The sequence below is a fragment of the Heterodontus francisci genome, chromosome 1, assembly GCF_036365525.1.
Source record: "Heterodontus francisci isolate sHetFra1 chromosome 1, sHetFra1.hap1, whole genome shotgun sequence".
NCBI lineage: Eukaryota > Metazoa > Chordata > Chondrichthyes > Heterodontiformes > Heterodontidae > Heterodontus > Heterodontus francisci.
The window spans coordinates 171105180-171121817 of record NC_090371.1 but is presented as its reverse complement, the minus strand read 5'-3'; the positions used below and the strand labels follow the sequence as shown (position 1 = coordinate 171121817).

The window sequence follows — 16638 nt, the reverse complement described above, 5'->3', positions numbered from 1 at the left end:
TCAGGAACTCCCAACTACAGCGGGCAGTGTAGTTTGACCCTCAGAACATCATCAGGTAGGGGCTGGAGTATGAGTAGGTGGGGGTAAACTGGGTAAGAATAATGTTCATGTAAACTGGGAATGGGGAGGGGGCGAAGAAGGGGGAAGCAGAGGAACAGAAAATAAAAGCTAAAATTAAAGTTCATGGAATTGAAGGCAAATGATGATCTGTTTAGGAGATTCATTAGCTGGTAGAAGACAAAGAATAGGGATAATGGGCATGTACTCAAATTTATTGGAAGAGACTTAGTAGTGCCCCACAAGGATCTGTGCTGGAGCCTCAACAATTCACCATATTTATTAATGACTTGGGGCGGCACAGTGGCGCAGTGGTTAGCACTGCAGCCTCACAGCTCCAGGGACCCGGGTTCGATTCCGGGTACTGCCTGTGTGGAGTTTGCAAGTTCTCCCTGTGTCTGCGTGGGTTTTCTCCAGGTGCTCCAGTTTCCTCCCACAAGCCAAAAGACTTGCAGGTTGATAGGTAAATTGGCCATTATAAATTGTCACTAGTATAGGTAGGTGGTAGGGAAATATAGGGACAGGTGGGGATGTTTGGTAGGAATATGGGATTAGTGTAGGATTAGTATAAATGGGTGGTTGATGTTCGGCACAGACTCGGTGGGCCGAAGGGCCTGTTTCAGTGCTGTATCTCTAATCTAATCTAATCTAATTACAAGAGAGCCATACGTTACGACCAACTGAGAAAGAGGTCTAGGGTTTACTTCAGCCATCACCTGGTCTTACTGAAACAGTGTTTAATTTTAAACACACTGTGTTTTTAGCTCCCCCTTGGTGAATCCTTGTTCGCCGCTTTCCAATTATAAGGCAAGGAAACCAGCACAAACAGGCTTTCTTAGGTTTAAAAAAGAAAAGTTGAAAATAATTACACTTAAACCTTAATTCGGTTAATGCCTGTGGATACACGACGCGCCTCACACTAGCATGCATATGAGATATACACATGCAAAGAGAGAGAAAAGAGCAGAAGAAAAATAGAGTGGAAAGGTTTGAGGCAATATCTGAAGAGTTGTTGTTACGGTTCTTCGAGCTCACTGTAGAGTCCTTGATTGTAGTTAGATCTTGCTTTTTGTTGAGGCCCAGTGTTCTTCTTAAACCTTGCTCACTGTAGGAGACTTTTCTCTCTAGGGGTTCATGTGTCTTCAGTAAATTCAGAGGTTTGTGAGAAAGAGATGCGAGCAGACAGGGGAGAGATCTTCTCAGTCCAGGAGCAAACAGCTTTTTGCTCAAACTGTTTGTAAAAATTCAAAAAACTCAGGTTGCCCAGCAGGTTAGTCATATGACTAGCTGGTTTGACTATGTCCATTTGTGTATTCGGTCATCTTAGCAGTCAACCTGGAATGCGAGCTCTCCCACCTTCAACATCTGGTGATCAAAATTCCACTGTGGGTTGAATGTCAGGGAATGGCTGCTTTGTCCTTCCAAACATCGTCTGCCAATATGCAAACGTCCCTTCCAGCCGATCTGTTCAACAAGTCCTCCCCTCACTCCAGTAACAGTTTCAAATCAATGTTCATGACAAAATTAATGTGCCTCACTCTTGGCAGGTGGGGGCCTAGCATGACACATATATCCAAGTTTGTTACAGACACAAAGATTGATGGTATAGTAAGTAACAGACAAGAGCATAAAATTACAAAAAGACATTGATAGTTTCACTGAGTGGGCAAAAGAGTAGCAGATGGATTTCAGTGCAGCTAACTGTGAAGTCACCCATTTTGAACCAAAAAGGATAGATCCAAAAATTATGTAAATGGTGAAAAGCTGGCGATAGTGGAGCTCCAAAGAAATCTGTCTAGCAAAAATCTATCACTCAGAATTAAAATTATTAATTAAGCTAACATCCACTGCTTTCTGTGGCAGACAGTTCCACACTTCTACCACCCTTTAAGAAAATAAAGACTTGCATTTATACAGCACCTTTCAGGAACAGAGGGTGCCCCCAAAGTGCTTTGCAGCCAATGAAGTCATTTTATTGACGTGTAGTCACTGCTGTAATGTAGGCAATACAGCAGCCAATTTGTGCACAGCAAGCACCCACAAACAGCAATGCGAGGAACAGATAATATGTTGTTGTGGTGTTGCATTCTTCCTCAGTGTTAGCTATACTCCCCAGTTTTGTATCATCTGCAAATTCTGATATTGAGGTACTTGCTTCCAAGTCTAAATCATTATTGTAAATTATAAATAACAATGATCCCAGCACTGATTCTTGTGGACCTTTGCTTTCTACCTCCTCCAATCTGAGTAACTACCCTTTTCCTCTACTCGATGCTTTTGATTTTTAGCCAATTTGCTATCCATTCAACTATTTGTTCCCTAATTCCAACACGCCCAAACCTTTGACATGAGCCCAAACTGTGGTACCTTGTTTAAAGGCCTTTTGAAAAGCCAAGTATATGCCATCTAGTGTATTACCCTTATCTACTCTTTCCATTACTTCTTCAAAAGAATTCCATCAGATTAGTTAAATATGACTTAGACTTTCAGAATTCATGCTGGCTATTTTTTATTCTATTTTCTGAATTTAGATGCTCTCTGTCACTTCTTTTAGTATAGATTTTGGTATCTTTCCCATCACTGACATTAAGCTGATTGGTTTACAGTTCAGATTTTGTTATATATATATATATAAAAACTAGCGCCTCTGCCATCACCTCCCTAGTCTTCCTAGTTTCCTTGAGTACGCGTGGGTGCATACCATCTGGACCTGGGGTTTTAGCCTCTTAACTTTGCGAGCTTGTCATTTTCTTCCCCCTTTCTTTCCCAACTGTATTAATATCCTCTTTAAGCCCATCTCCAGTGGTATCTATTTCGGTAAATCTTTGGTAAAAACTAAGCTAAAGTAGTTATTTAATACTTCTGCCATTTCTCTATTACCCGAGAGTCTGTCTTGCTTATCCTTTAGTAGCCCTATCTCTACTTCAATTTTTCTTTTGTTATTTATGCGACTATAGAACACTATTTTTTTTTATATTGCTTGATAATTTGATTTTGCAATTTGCATTTTGCCTTCCTGAGTTTTTTTTAAAACTTCTTTCCTAAGTTGTTCATATTCTCTTTTGTTCTTTCTCCTTTCATATCTCAGTACTTCTTCTATGTCTTTTTTCTTGAGATTCAATTTTCCCTTCAGTCCTTAATGAATACAGTGAAAAGCTAAGGCCTCAGCACAAATCCTTGTAGGACACCACTAGTCATCTCCTTCCAAATTGTGTATGTACGCATTATCCCTACTCTCTGGTTAGGCGCTAGAAGACAATCTCTTAACCAGGTCAGTAAATTGCCTTCTATTCCATGATCTTTAATCTTAGATAACAATCACTTATATGGAACCTTATCAAGTGCTTTCTGAAAGTCCATATAAACCACATTCCCCTGTCTACTACTTTAGTTACTTCCTCAAAAAAGTCAAGTTTATTAGACATGGCTTATGCTTTACAAATCCATGTTGCCTCCCTCTAAGTCATCAGTCATTCTGTCCCTAATTATAGATTCCAATAACTTCCCCACAACAGATGTTAGACTAACAGGTCTATAATTTCCTGGATTCTCTCTCTCACCATTCTTAAAGAATGAAAATACATTTGAATTTTCCAATCTAAAAGAAAGAATTCTTGAATCGATGTTTAAAGTATCTGCAATTTCCTCACCTACTGCCTTTAAAACACTAGGGCGAAAACCATCAGGTCCTGGGAATTTGTCAGTATTTAGTGCCAGTACACTTTCTAATACTGTTTTCTGGCTTACGTTAACTTTAGTGAGTTCCAGTTCTTGATTAATTTATTATTTTCCCTGGAATGTCAGGTATATTATCCTCTTCCTCTACTGTGAAGACTGACAAAATAATTATTCAACAACTCCATTTCCTTATTTTCAATATTACCCACATATATTTTTTAAAGGGTCTACATTATCCTTAACTATCCTTTCTCTTCTAATATAATTGTAAACCTGTGTGAATTATTCTTGATATCGCTCACAAATTTCTTTTCATATTCCCTTTTTGTAGCTCTTACTATATTTTTTGTCGCGTTTTTATCTTTCCCAGTCCCTTGGACCTACCCTATTCTTTTCACTTGTGTATGCTCTTTACTGCTAAGAGTTACTGAACCCAATGTAATTGCACTCTCCCCACACTCATGAGATCAATGCATGTCTCATCTGCCACATCGGGCTCAGTAAATTCGACCATGTTAGCAGTTTTCACTGTTTAAACAAAAACTTTCAACAGAAATTGATGGGGAAACAGAAAAGATGAAGTTAATAGAATGCATGGTACTATAATGGTTTAATTTTTAACAGGGGTGCAGATAGTGACAGTTCTTTGTCATCCAAATAACATTGAGGAGGCTTAGCCAGGTTAACGTTTAATGATTAGATGCCAACAATGAAATGGAAAAAACTAAAAACACATTAATAAGTTAATCTCAGAGACTTTTGTCCAAAACAGTCCAATAATCCAAAAAATGAAAAGCTTTTACAAATAGAAAAAGGCACTTCAAATACACTCAGAAGATCAAATATAAAATTCTGACACAAAGTAGAAGAGTATTCCATGTGCATTTATCAATATAAAAAAGTTACCCAATGACAGGTGGAAAGTTACTGCAAAGTGTTTTCTCTGCACTCACCCAACTCCTGAAAAGGCAGAACTGGAGAAAAATATTTGCATTACCTCCAAATCCTGAGGAGGCTGTTGTGGAAGTAGTTCCGAAACCAAAACTGGGCTGTGCTGTGGTTTTGGCACAAAAAGAACCAAAAGAAAATCCAGTGGTTCCTAAAAAGAACAGATTTATCACTAAGGAGACATGGGTACAGGGTTTTTTTTCTGTGGGAAGGCGGTGGGGGTGTCATGAGAGCAGGATCTGCATTGATGCTAAAGCTATATAATCAGACTTAGGAATACATGAGCTTTTAGTTATGTTGGATAAAACATTTCCTCATCAAGAAATGGATGGCATAGTGACTTAGAATATTATTTTTCCACCCATGCAGTCTGAAATTATATACAATGCAGACTATTGGAGTGAAAATCTACTCCCTTTAGTAGCTTTAAGGGTTCTAAGCAAAATCTCAAGCACAATCTTGATGTAAAGACAAACCTATAGTATCAAATTGTCAATCTCATACATTTCAACAGCTCTAAGGAAGCGTCTCCTCCAAAAGAATTAAATCATCTTTCTCTTTCAGATGTCACGGTGAATTTCCAGCTGTTTCCAAACTCTATAATCCATAGAGATACTTTCATTATTTCAGTGTATGGTTGGTTCAAACCCCGGTTCCAAATGGGATCTATGCATATCTATTCTGCTCTCAGCAGGGAGCTGTTTTTTCCTCGACCACCACCATTACCATTACTGGAACTTCAAGATGAAAACAGAACATATGTACCCTTATGTAGAGGTAAATGAGCAAAAATATCATTCAAATCTGACAAGTTGTCTTCTCAACTTGTGCCAGTTCTGTCTGTATCTGCTTTCAGCAATGCAATCACCGATTTTAAACCCATGTTTTCAGTGGGGACGCTGCAGTGTAAAGACACAAGGGGGAGAGAGAAAACAGTAGACCTGACATGCCAAACCCATCTCCAAAATACTAATTACAAAGAGCACTTAAACTAATTCTTTTTAAATGATTTCCACTTTTAAAGGAGGTACAAATATCATGACTAAATCATACAATTTTAATGGATGTCCCAAATACATGAATAATCATATAACTGGGTCACAGATTTGTATTTTCCATTCTGTTATTTTTAAAGGGTTTATTGAATTCAGAATATCTATTGCAGAAATCATACAGTCACACTGATTTTTATCTGAAATTTTTTTCTGTGAGCAGAAGAAAGTAAAACCTATTTTTTCATGCTTCAAACCCAACATGGTATAAAATCCTGGGACTCAGTTCTGAGTTTCTCGTGAATACTCATTGACCCTAAAAATGAATATATCCACATAAGCTAAAAGCACAGGAATGAAGAGGATAAACTTTTCTTACTGAGTTTATATTGGTTAACTGCAGACTTACAATGGACCAATATAAAAGCCACTACAAAATGATCTCCAAAACCAGCAGCAAAGAGCAAAATGGGGTAGTGTTTCCACTAGAGACACAATCAGCAATCTGGGTACAAATTGCACCCATTTGGAGGAGTTTTTTCCCTCGATTTCTGCTCAAATGGATTTACATATCCCCAAATGCAAAATCTGCCATGAATCAGCACAATAAAGCAGTGTAATAAAAATTTAAGAAAATTACTTCAAAAATATTTCTTGCTATATTTTAGAGTGGCAACTTAGTGCAGTTTGATTAATACAGCTAAAAATGGGTTCATCACACAAAAAATAAGCATTTTTAATCAGTTTCAATGCACAATGTGGATTGAAGGGAGAAATGTAATTTTCAATTTAAAATTATGTTTAAAAACATGAGAAAACTACTTGCTAGTTACATTAACGTACAACACTCAGTTTCTTAGTAAATTAAAAACATAACATTCAAAAGCTTTTAAAATGTGGCCATTGGCGTCCTTGTACTCAGATCAACCATCATAATTTTTAGTGCCTCCTCAAAGAGCACAATTAGTGGAAACTTGTCATGGTAATTAACTTGATTTGGGGGCATGGCTAGTTTAGTGGGGGCTGCCAGCTTCTGGCGCAATGCTTTTAAACTAACGCGAGGGATCACAAAAACTTGATTTGTACTGACAAGGGTAGTGTGTGGCTGGAACTTGCTGCATTTAAGGGCGGCAGAGACCCTCATAGCATGCAAGAAAAATACTTGGATATGCACTTGAAATGCTGCAACCTACAGGGGGATGGACTAACAGCTGGAAAGTGGTATTAGGCTAAATAGTTCTTTTGCAGCTAGCACAGACATGATGGGTCAAATAGCCTCCTTCTGTGCAGTAAATTTTCTACGTTTCTATGTTTCTAATTTGTACTTAAAATTCTGTGATTTCTTTTTCTGTGGTTTAAACAGATTTTAGGCAAATTGTACTGAAAATATTTGTACAACCTAGCAGAAACTCTAACCCTCTACTTGTTAGTTGTGCTAATATAAAATCAAAACACATGGCTACGGCTAGGCTGAGTCACTCCCGCCTGTATAGGTCGACAAATTACTTTGAGTAACACTGATGCATACAAACTTTCCTCGCTTATTGCTTTGGGTACCATCACCTGCACAATACAAATGCTACTTATGTATTCATCAGGTTGCACATGCACAGCTCAAGAGGCTTACAATGTTGCAAAAAATGGTAGCAAGTCTGAGGAATGAGTGTTTTAGAAACCAGCAAAGGACCACCAAAAAGTTGATAAAATGGGGAAAAAATAAAATGAGAGTAAACTAGCCAGCAATATAAAAACAGATTGTAAGAGCTTTCACAAGTATATAAAAAGGAAGAGAGTAGTTGAAGTAGATATTGGTCCCTTACAGGCAGAGACACAAGAAATCATCATGGGGAATGTGGAAATGGCAGAGGCATTGAACAAATATTTTGTGTCTGTCTTCACAGTAGAAGACACAAGTTCCATACCAGAAATAGGTAGTAACCTAGGGGCTAAAAAAAAAGTGAGTAAATTAAGGATATTGATATCAGCTGAGAAAAAGTATTGGAGAAACTTGAGGGACTAAAATCTGACAAGTCCCCAGGACCAGATGACCTTCACGCTAGGGTTCTAGAAGAGATAGCGGATGTGCTAGCTATTATTTTCCAGAACTTCTTAGATTCAGGAATGGTCCCGTCAGATTGGAAGTTGGCAAATGTTACACCGCTTTTCAAGAAAGGAGGTAGAGAGAAAACAGAGAACTACAGTCCAGTTAGCCTAACATCAGTCACTGGGAAGATGCTGGAAATTATTATTAAAGAAGTCTTAACATTGCACTTGGAAAAGCATAGTATGATTAGAACAAGTCAGCCTGGTTTTACTGAAGGGAGATCCTGTTTGATAAATTTATTAGAGTTTTTTTTGAGGATGTAACTAGTAGGGTAAAGGGGAACCAGTAGCTGTAGTATACCTGGATTTTCAAAAGGCATTTGATAAGGTGCCACAATAAAAGATTAATAGGCAAGATAAGGGTTCAAGGTGTTGGGGGTAACATATTAGCATGGATAGAGGATTGGTTAACAGACAGGAAGAAGAGGGTGGGCATAAATGGGGCATTTTCAAGTTGGCAGGCAGTGAATATTGGGGTGCCGCAAAGATCAGCTATTTACACTCTATATTAATGACTTGGATGAAAAGACAGAGTAATGTATCTAAGTTTGCTGATGACATAAAGCTCAGTGCAAAGGTAAGCTGCAGGGAGGATGTAGAGAGGCTGCAAAGAGATACAGACAGGTTAAGTGAGTGGGCAACAAGATGGCAAATGGAGTATAATGTAGGGAAGTGTGAAGTTGTCCACTTTGGTCGTAAAAATAGAAAAGCAGAATTTTTTTTTAAAAGGTCGAAACTGTTAACTGTTGATGTTCAGAGAGACTTGGGGGTACTCGTACAAGGAATGCACAAAGTTAACATACAGGTGCAGCAGGCTATAAGGAAAGTAAATGGCATGTTGGCCATAATTGCAAGGGGATTGGAGTACAGGAATAAAGAAGTCTTACTAAAATTGTATAGGACTTTGGCGAATCTGCACCTGGAATACTGTGTTCAGTTTTGGTCTTATCATTTAAGAAAGGATATACTTGCACTGGAGATAGTGCAGCTAAGATTTACTAAATTGGCCCCTGGGATGAGGGGGTTGTCCTATGATGAGAGGCTCAGTAAATTGGGCCTATATTCTCTGGAGTTTAGATGAATGAGAGGCGATCTAATTGAGACATACAAAATTCTGAAAGGGCTTGATAGGGTAGAAGCTGAGAGATTTGTCCCCACTGGTCGGGGAATCTAGAACACGGGGACACAGTCTCAGGATAAGGGGTCAATCATTCAGGACTGAGATGAGGAGAAATTACTACATTCAAAGGGTTGTGGATCTTTGGAATTCTCTACCCCAGCGGATTGTGGATGCTCCATCATTGAATACATTTAAGGCTGGGATAGATAGATAGATTTTTGGTCTTGCAGGGAATCACGGGATATGGGGAACAGGCAGGAAAGTGGAATTGAAGCCCAAGATCAGCCATGATTGTATTGAATGGCAGAGCAGACTCGATGGCCCATATGGTCTATTTTTGCTCCTATTTCTTGTGTTCTTGTGTGCTTCAACATGCAGAAACTGCACTGCAATAGGGCATTTCTACAACACGGCGTGTAGAAACCCAGCACTGGAGACTTGGCTCAGCATTTCAATATTTCAAAACAACATTTCAATAAAGAGAGACTTTTCTCTCCATCTAGCAAACTGGACAGGAAGAAATTCGGAATTAAGTGGATTGTATTAATTACAGAAACAGCCTAAATTCTAAGCCTCTAAGAAACAAATGCAGTAGTTTCTGTTTGCAGATTGTTGTTTTATCTCATTGAGATGCAGGAAGAATATTTGAAGTTCTTGCTGGGCCAGCAGTATTGCTGTTTTTTTACGTTTTGTGACAAGTTGTTGGAAGCAGCTCCAATAGGGAGCCATCAAATGTTTATAGAAAAATAAATTTGGATTCAAATATGTTAATATAGGACATAATATAATAGACATGCTAGAATATGTAATGATTTAACTTAATAACTAACGGGTTAGATACACTCTACACTGTTCCATCAAACTGATCCATTGGATTCATTGAGCAGTCAAGGCAATATTAATGTGTTGAACCTCTCCAGGTGATAGTGGTAGAAACTTTGTGACTGAAAATTGGTGACTTCACACCTCTGTCTATATCTTTTAAACCTCAAAATATTTCTGAAGAAGTCTGAAGAACAGTTCAGTCAGGTCAGCCTAAATGATCTGTGTACCTAGACCCCCAAATCTCTTTGGACCTCCACTGTTTCCAGCTTTTCACCTGTTCTATCTTTTTTAGGTCCACAGTGGATGACCTCACAGTTGCCTGCATTGAAATCCATTTGCCGATTCATTTAATCTATCAATATTATCAAGCTTTGTAACTTTATGCTTCATAGAATATAATCATAGAAAGTTTACGACACAGAAAGAGGCCATTTGGCCCTTCGTTTCTGCTTCCATCTACACTGCTTACAGTGCCACCTATCTTTGAGTCATTGACAAACTTAGATATGTGGCTCTCAATCCCAGCATCCAAGTTGGTAAATACAGTGAATAGTTGAGGCACTAACGCAGATCCGTATTTAATGCCAGCAATTACTTCATGCACATTATCCCTATTCTCTGTCCCCTGCTGCTCAGCTAATTTCCTAACCAGATCAATAATTCGCCTCCAACACCATGAGCTTCACTTTAGCAAACAGTTTCTTATGAGGGACTTTATCAGATACCTTCTGGAAGTCCATATAAATAACATCCACAGACATTTCCCTGTCCACTACTTTAGTCACCTCTTCAAAAAATTCAATCAGGTTCATCAGGCATGATCTACTCTTTACAAATCCAAGCAGGTTCTCTCTGATCAGCTGAAAAATTTCAAGGTGTTCAAGGTATCCTTCATTATAGACTCCAGTAATTTCCTGACAACAGATGTTAGGCTAATTGGTCTATAATTCACTGATTTCCCCCTCTCACCTTTCTTAAATAGCAGAGTGACATGTGCAATTTGTGAGTCTAAATGAACAGTTCCCAAATTGAGAGAACTTTGGAAGATTGCAGTTAGGGCATCTGCAATGTTTTCGCCTACCTGCAGCGAGGCGAGAGGCAAGCAGTTGAGAGGGGAAGCGGCGAGGCGAGGCGCCGAATGGGGAAGCGGCAAGGCGGGAAGCAGCAAGTCAGGAAGTGAGCGGCTAAGGGAAGGCAGCTGGAAATTAAAAGCGGCAAGTGAAGCTGGGATGGCAGGAGGGAGTGGGGTACTGTTAGTAGGAATCGAGCGATCACAGCAATTGAGGGGTGAGGACTTCATTGCGTGGTATCAGCACGCACATGCATGCATTCATACTGGTATGCTGGCAAATGCTCACACGCACTGATGACGTTTGCAATCACTCTGCGCTGTCAGGAGTCGCTGTGTTCTCCATAACATCCTCATAAATTTCAGAATCATCTCCTTTGTACCCTCTCTAATGTAATCACATCCTTCCTGTAATATGATCAGTACTCCAGCAATGGCCAGATTAGTGTTTTAAACAGTTCGAGCATAACCTCCTTGCTCGTATATCCTATGCCTCGGCTAATAAAGGAAAGTATCTCATATGTCTTCTTAATCACCTTATCTACCTGCCCTGTTACCTTCAGGAATCTGTAGACATACACTCCAAGATCCCTCTGTTCCGCTACATTTCTCAGTATCCTACCATTCATTGTGTGTTCCCTTGCCTTGCTTGACCTCCCCAAATCTTACACTTCTCCGGATTGAATTCCATTTCCCACTTTTCTGCCCACCTGACCAGCCCATTGATACCTTCCTGTAGTCTACAGCTTTCTTCCTCACTATCAGCTACACGATCAATTTTTGCATCAAATGCAAACTTCTTAATCATGCCCCTTACAGTTAAGTCTAAATCACTGATATACCATGAACAGCAAGGGACCTAGTACTGAGCCTTCCGGAACCCCACTGGAAACAGTCTTCCAGTTAACAAAACACCCGTCAACCATTACCCTTTGCTTCCCGCCACTGAGTCAATTTTGGACCCAACTCACCACTGTCCCTTGGATCTCACAGGCTTTTACTTTTCAGATCAGTCTGCCATATGGGACCTTGTTAAGCTTTGCTAAAATCCATGTAGACAACCTCAAATGTGCTACCATCCTTGTTACTGCCTCAAAAAATTCAATAAAGTTAGTCAGACACGACCCTCCCTTAACAAAACCATGCAGACAGTCCTTGATTAATTCATCCTTTTCTAAATGATATTGTCTCAATTTTTTCCAATAATTTGCCCACCAAAAAAGTTTGGCCTGTAATTACTCACTCTATCCCTTCCTCCCTTTTTAAACAATGGTACAATGTTAGTAATTCCCCAGTCCTCCAGTACCACATCTGTAGACAGAGGGGATTGGAAAATGATGGTCAAAGCCTTATTTCCTCCCTTGCCTCTCTTAGCCGCCTAGGATTTATTTTCAAAGATACTAAACACCTTAACAGTTCCTCTCTCACTATGTTTATCCCACTCAGTGTCTGCAACATCCCCCTCTTTTGTGAAGACAGACGCAATGTATTCATGAAGAACCATGCCCATGTCTTCCACTTCCATACACAGGTTATCTTTTTAGTCTCTAATTGGCCCTCCTCTTTCTTTAGTTATACTTTTGCTTTTTATGTTTTTATAAAACAACATCTTTGGGTTTTCCTTGACTTTACTTGCCAATATTTTTCATGCCCACTGTTTGCTTCTCCAATTTCCTTGTTAATTTCACCCCTGCACTTTGTATACTCCTCTCAACTTTCTGCAGTATTGAGCTTAGTATCTGACGCAACATCTAGGCTTTCTGCACTGTTGAGTTCAGTCAGTAGGTAAGATAGTATAGTGGTTAATGCAACAAAAACAAGAAATGCTGGAATCACTCAGCAGGTCTGGCAGCATCTGTGGAAAGAGAAGCTTCTCTTTCCACAGATGCTGCCAGACCTGCTGAGTGATTCCAGCATTTCTTGTTTTTGTTTCAGATTTCCAGCATCCGCAGTATTTTGCTTTTATTTTAGTGGTTAATGCAGATGCTTCCAGACCTGCTGAGTACTTACTGCATTTCTTGTTTTTATTTCAGATTTTTAGCATCTGCAGTTTTTTGCTTTTATTATTGTAATCCAAAAGACTGGACTAATGATCCACATGTGCTCCAATCCTACCACAGCAACTGTGAAACAATATTTCCTGATTTAATTCCTAAACAGCCTAAGATTTATCCTATTGTTCTGGATTCTTCCACACCAGAGGAAACAGAATCTCTTATCTATCCCGTTGAATCATTTTAAACACCTCAAATAGATTGCCCTTCCATCTTCTAAACTTAAGGGAGTACAAGCCAAGTTTATGCCGCCTGTCCTCATAATTTCACCCTCTCAACCCCGGTATCAATCTGGTGAATCTGCTCTGTACCCCTGCCACGGTGAGTATATCCTTCCTGAGATGGGGAGCCCGAACTAAACGCATTACTCCAGACACTTAGTCTGACCAAAACTCTATATTCCAGCATGTTACCCATGTGTAAGTCTTCCCTTCCGTGTACGTCTCTGGTTAAACTAAGGCCCAAGGTAACAATGAAGTTCCATTGTCTCCCGGATCCGGACCACATTCCAAATCCTGGGGCTCCACACAGGCCTCGCGCCACCGGCTGCAGCCTGAATGCAGCAAAACGCCTCCGCCAGCTGCAAGACCACGGGCAGCACCGACCTCGTACATATTTTCAAACACTCTCTGTCTGCTGAACGCCATCCTCTTTTCGCTCTCTTGCCCTCACTCACCTGAGCTCCCACCGCCCAGGTTGAACGCCATAGTGCAGCACACCGCTCCGTGCTACATTCTGATCCGGGTGGAGTGACAACAGCACCATTAAAACGTTCCGCCCGTCTTCCTGCACCCGGAGCTTTTAGTCAGGTCACCAGCATTGTTGAATCATTTCACTTGGGAGGATTGCAAGCGGCAAGCGAAAACATATCATCCAGATATTCATTTCTTCCTCGTCTCTGTAACATTACTGATGTGCAGGAGTAGGATATGTTGTCACAAAGAAGCATGACATGAGGTGTTTATATATATCAAATCACAGAAAAGACCAAAGGTACACTTTATGGGAAATGCGGAATTAACACTTCTCTTGGAAAGAATGGCCAATTGTTTTAAAACTGTAAAATACATCATAATTGCTGAGTTTTATTCATGGAATAGTGAAATAAAACGCGAAATTTCACTTATGTGGCAACTCATTAATTCAGGTCACGACAGGCATTCAAGTAGGATCTGTACTCACATTGTTTAGTGGAATGTGTCTCCGACAACAATATAAACCAGTGCATTTGTTTACAAAATAGTTAATTTGAGACAAACCACTAAATTATTTGAATCTGTTAAGTACATCTTTTTAGAAATGCAATTTCAGCTTCAAAACACTCACACTTGTTCTCAAAATTGCTATCAGTACCGGCCCAGAGCGACAACCAAAGGGAGCAGAGAATTCAACACTTTTTTTTTGTTTAAATGTAATTTGTAATTTTTTGAGTAAGTGTCAAGGACACAGTTGAGATGATCTTCTGTTAAATATATTGGAATTGTCAAAAAGAGATGAGTAAAACCATAACTTTCAATGTTTTTTCGCATCAGGTCACACAGATCTTCAAGTGCAAGTTTACCTTAGCTATCTGTTCCCACTCTGGCTTATAAATCATAAGGCGATGGATTCAAGACCTCCAATATTTGCACAAAATCTTAAATTAATATCTCAATACATTACTGAGGGAGTACTCTCCAGACGGATGTGCTTTCCTTTACTATGTTAACATTAAGCTGTATCTGCTTGTTCATGTAGATGTGAAAGTTCCCATAGCATGAATTGAAGAAAATAACATTCAACCAAAAACTAATTAATTGGCCATTTACCTCATTTGCTGTTTGTGGGAACTGGCTATTGTATTTGTCTCAAATCAAATGTAAAAATACTTAACTGGAAGAGAGCTAATTTCAGTGAGTTGAAAAGGGACCAAGCCAAGGTAGCTTGGAATCAAAGATTGACAGGGAAAACAGTAAATGAGCAATAGGATGCCTTCAAAATAGAGATAGTTCGGGTACAGCTGAGACACACAGGAAGTGCATCCAAAAACTAGAGTCCCCTGGATGATTTAACGATATAGAGATTAAAATTAAATATAAGTGGAGACTTATAATAAATATCAGGTACATAATTCAGCTGAGAACCAAGCTGAATACAAAAAGTACAAAGGAGAACTGAGAAAGGGAATGAAGGGTAAAGAGAGAATAAGAGAATAGATTAGCGACTAACAAAAAAGGGAACTCAAAAATCTTTTATAAACATAGATAAAGGGTAGTCAAAGGAAGGATGGGGCCAATTATGGACCAAAATGGAAATCTTCTTGTGGAGGCAGAGGACATGGTTGAATACTAAATGAGTATTTGCATCTGTTTTCACAAAAGAGGATGCTGCCATTGTCACAGTAGAGGTAGAGAAATTGGATTGGATGAGATAATAATGCTTAAAAGATTGGCAGTACTCAAAGCAAAAAAGTCACCCAGTCTGGATGGGAGGCATCCTAAATTGCTGAGGGAAGTAAGCTTGGAGATTGTGGCAGCTATGGCCACAATCTTCCAGTCCTCCTTAGATAAGGGAGTGGTGCTAGAGGATTGGAGGATTGCAGATGTTACAAAACTCAGAAATGTAAAAAAAACAGTGAGGAGGATGGTAACAGATTCCAGGAGGACATAGACAGAATGGTGAAATGTGGCAGACACGTGGCATTTGAAATTTAATGCAGAGAGTGTGAAGTGATTCATTTTGGTAGGAAGATAAGGAGAGGCAAAATAAACTAAATAGTATAGGGTTGCAGGAAGAGAGAGACCTGGGGGTGTATGTACACAAGTCTTTGAAGGTGGCAGGCCAAGTTGAGAAGGCTGTTAAAAAGGCATGGTATCATTGGTTTTCTACATATGGCATAGAGTACAACATTCTGGGCATCACTCTCTAGGAAGGATGTCAAAGCCTTAGAGAGGGCGCAGACCAGATTCTCTAGAATGGTACCAGGGATGAATGACTTCAGGTACATGGAGAGACTAGAGAAACTGGGGTTGTTCTCCTTAGAGCAGAGAAGATTAAGGGCAGATTTGATAGAGGTGTCACTGGACTAATAATCCAGAGGCCCAACTAATGTCCTGGGGACACAGGTTCAAATCCCACCATGGCAGCTGGTGGAATTAAAATTCAATTAATTATAAATTCAATTAATTACTTAAAATCTGGAATTGAAAGCTAGTCCCAGTATTGGTGCCATGAAACTATCATCAATTGTCATTAAAAAAAATGTGATTTATTAATGTACTTTAGGGAAGGAAATCTGCTGTCCTTACCTGGTCAGGCCTACATGTGATTTCAGCCCCACAGCAATGGGGTTGACTCTTAACTACCCTCTGAAATGGCCTAGCAAGCCACTCAGTTGAAGGGCAATTAGGATGGACAACAAATGCCGGCCTGCCAGTGGCACCCACATCCCGTGAAAGAATTTAAAAAGTAATAAAGGGTTTTGATAGAATAAATAAGGAGAAATTGTTTCCAGTGTCAGAAGCTTCAGTAACCAAAAGACACAGAATTATGGACTTGACAAAAGAGCCAGAGGCGACATCACAATTGTGAATCTGGTATCTGTTCTCCTTTTCTGTGATTTAGGTGACAGCTTATTCATAAATTAACAACAGGTTACAGAATGGGTTGGTAAATGGTGTTGTATTAAAATATACCTACTATAAACAGAGAATTATCAATGGTATTTTATGGAGTATAGCTAGCTTAGAAAGAACTGAATAACTCAAGTGGTGAAGGAGCTGTGTAGTTCCTCTTTATGTATGGAACACTTTC

General features: G+C 39.5%; 1 protein-coding gene across 7 annotated transcripts in view; it reads right to left on the bottom strand.

Annotated features, from left to right (window-relative positions):
• nup54 (nucleoporin 54) overlaps positions 1–13640 on the bottom strand; it is a 64696-nt gene extending 51056 nt beyond the window's left edge. For 2 of the 7 annotated variants that reach the window (XM_068038611.1, XM_068038628.1), the window contains exon 1: positions 13523–13622. In XM_068038611.1, coding sequence (XP_067894712.1) covers positions 13523–13553 — 31 coding nt within the window. In that variant the 5' untranslated portion in view covers positions 13554–13622. Of the gene's footprint in view, positions 1–4732; positions 4835–13522 lie in introns of all 7 variants that reach the window. The other 5 variants (XM_068038604.1, XM_068038594.1, XM_068038585.1 and 2 more) reach the window with 5 other exon arrangements.
• Positions 13641–16638: the final 2998 nt, after the last annotated feature.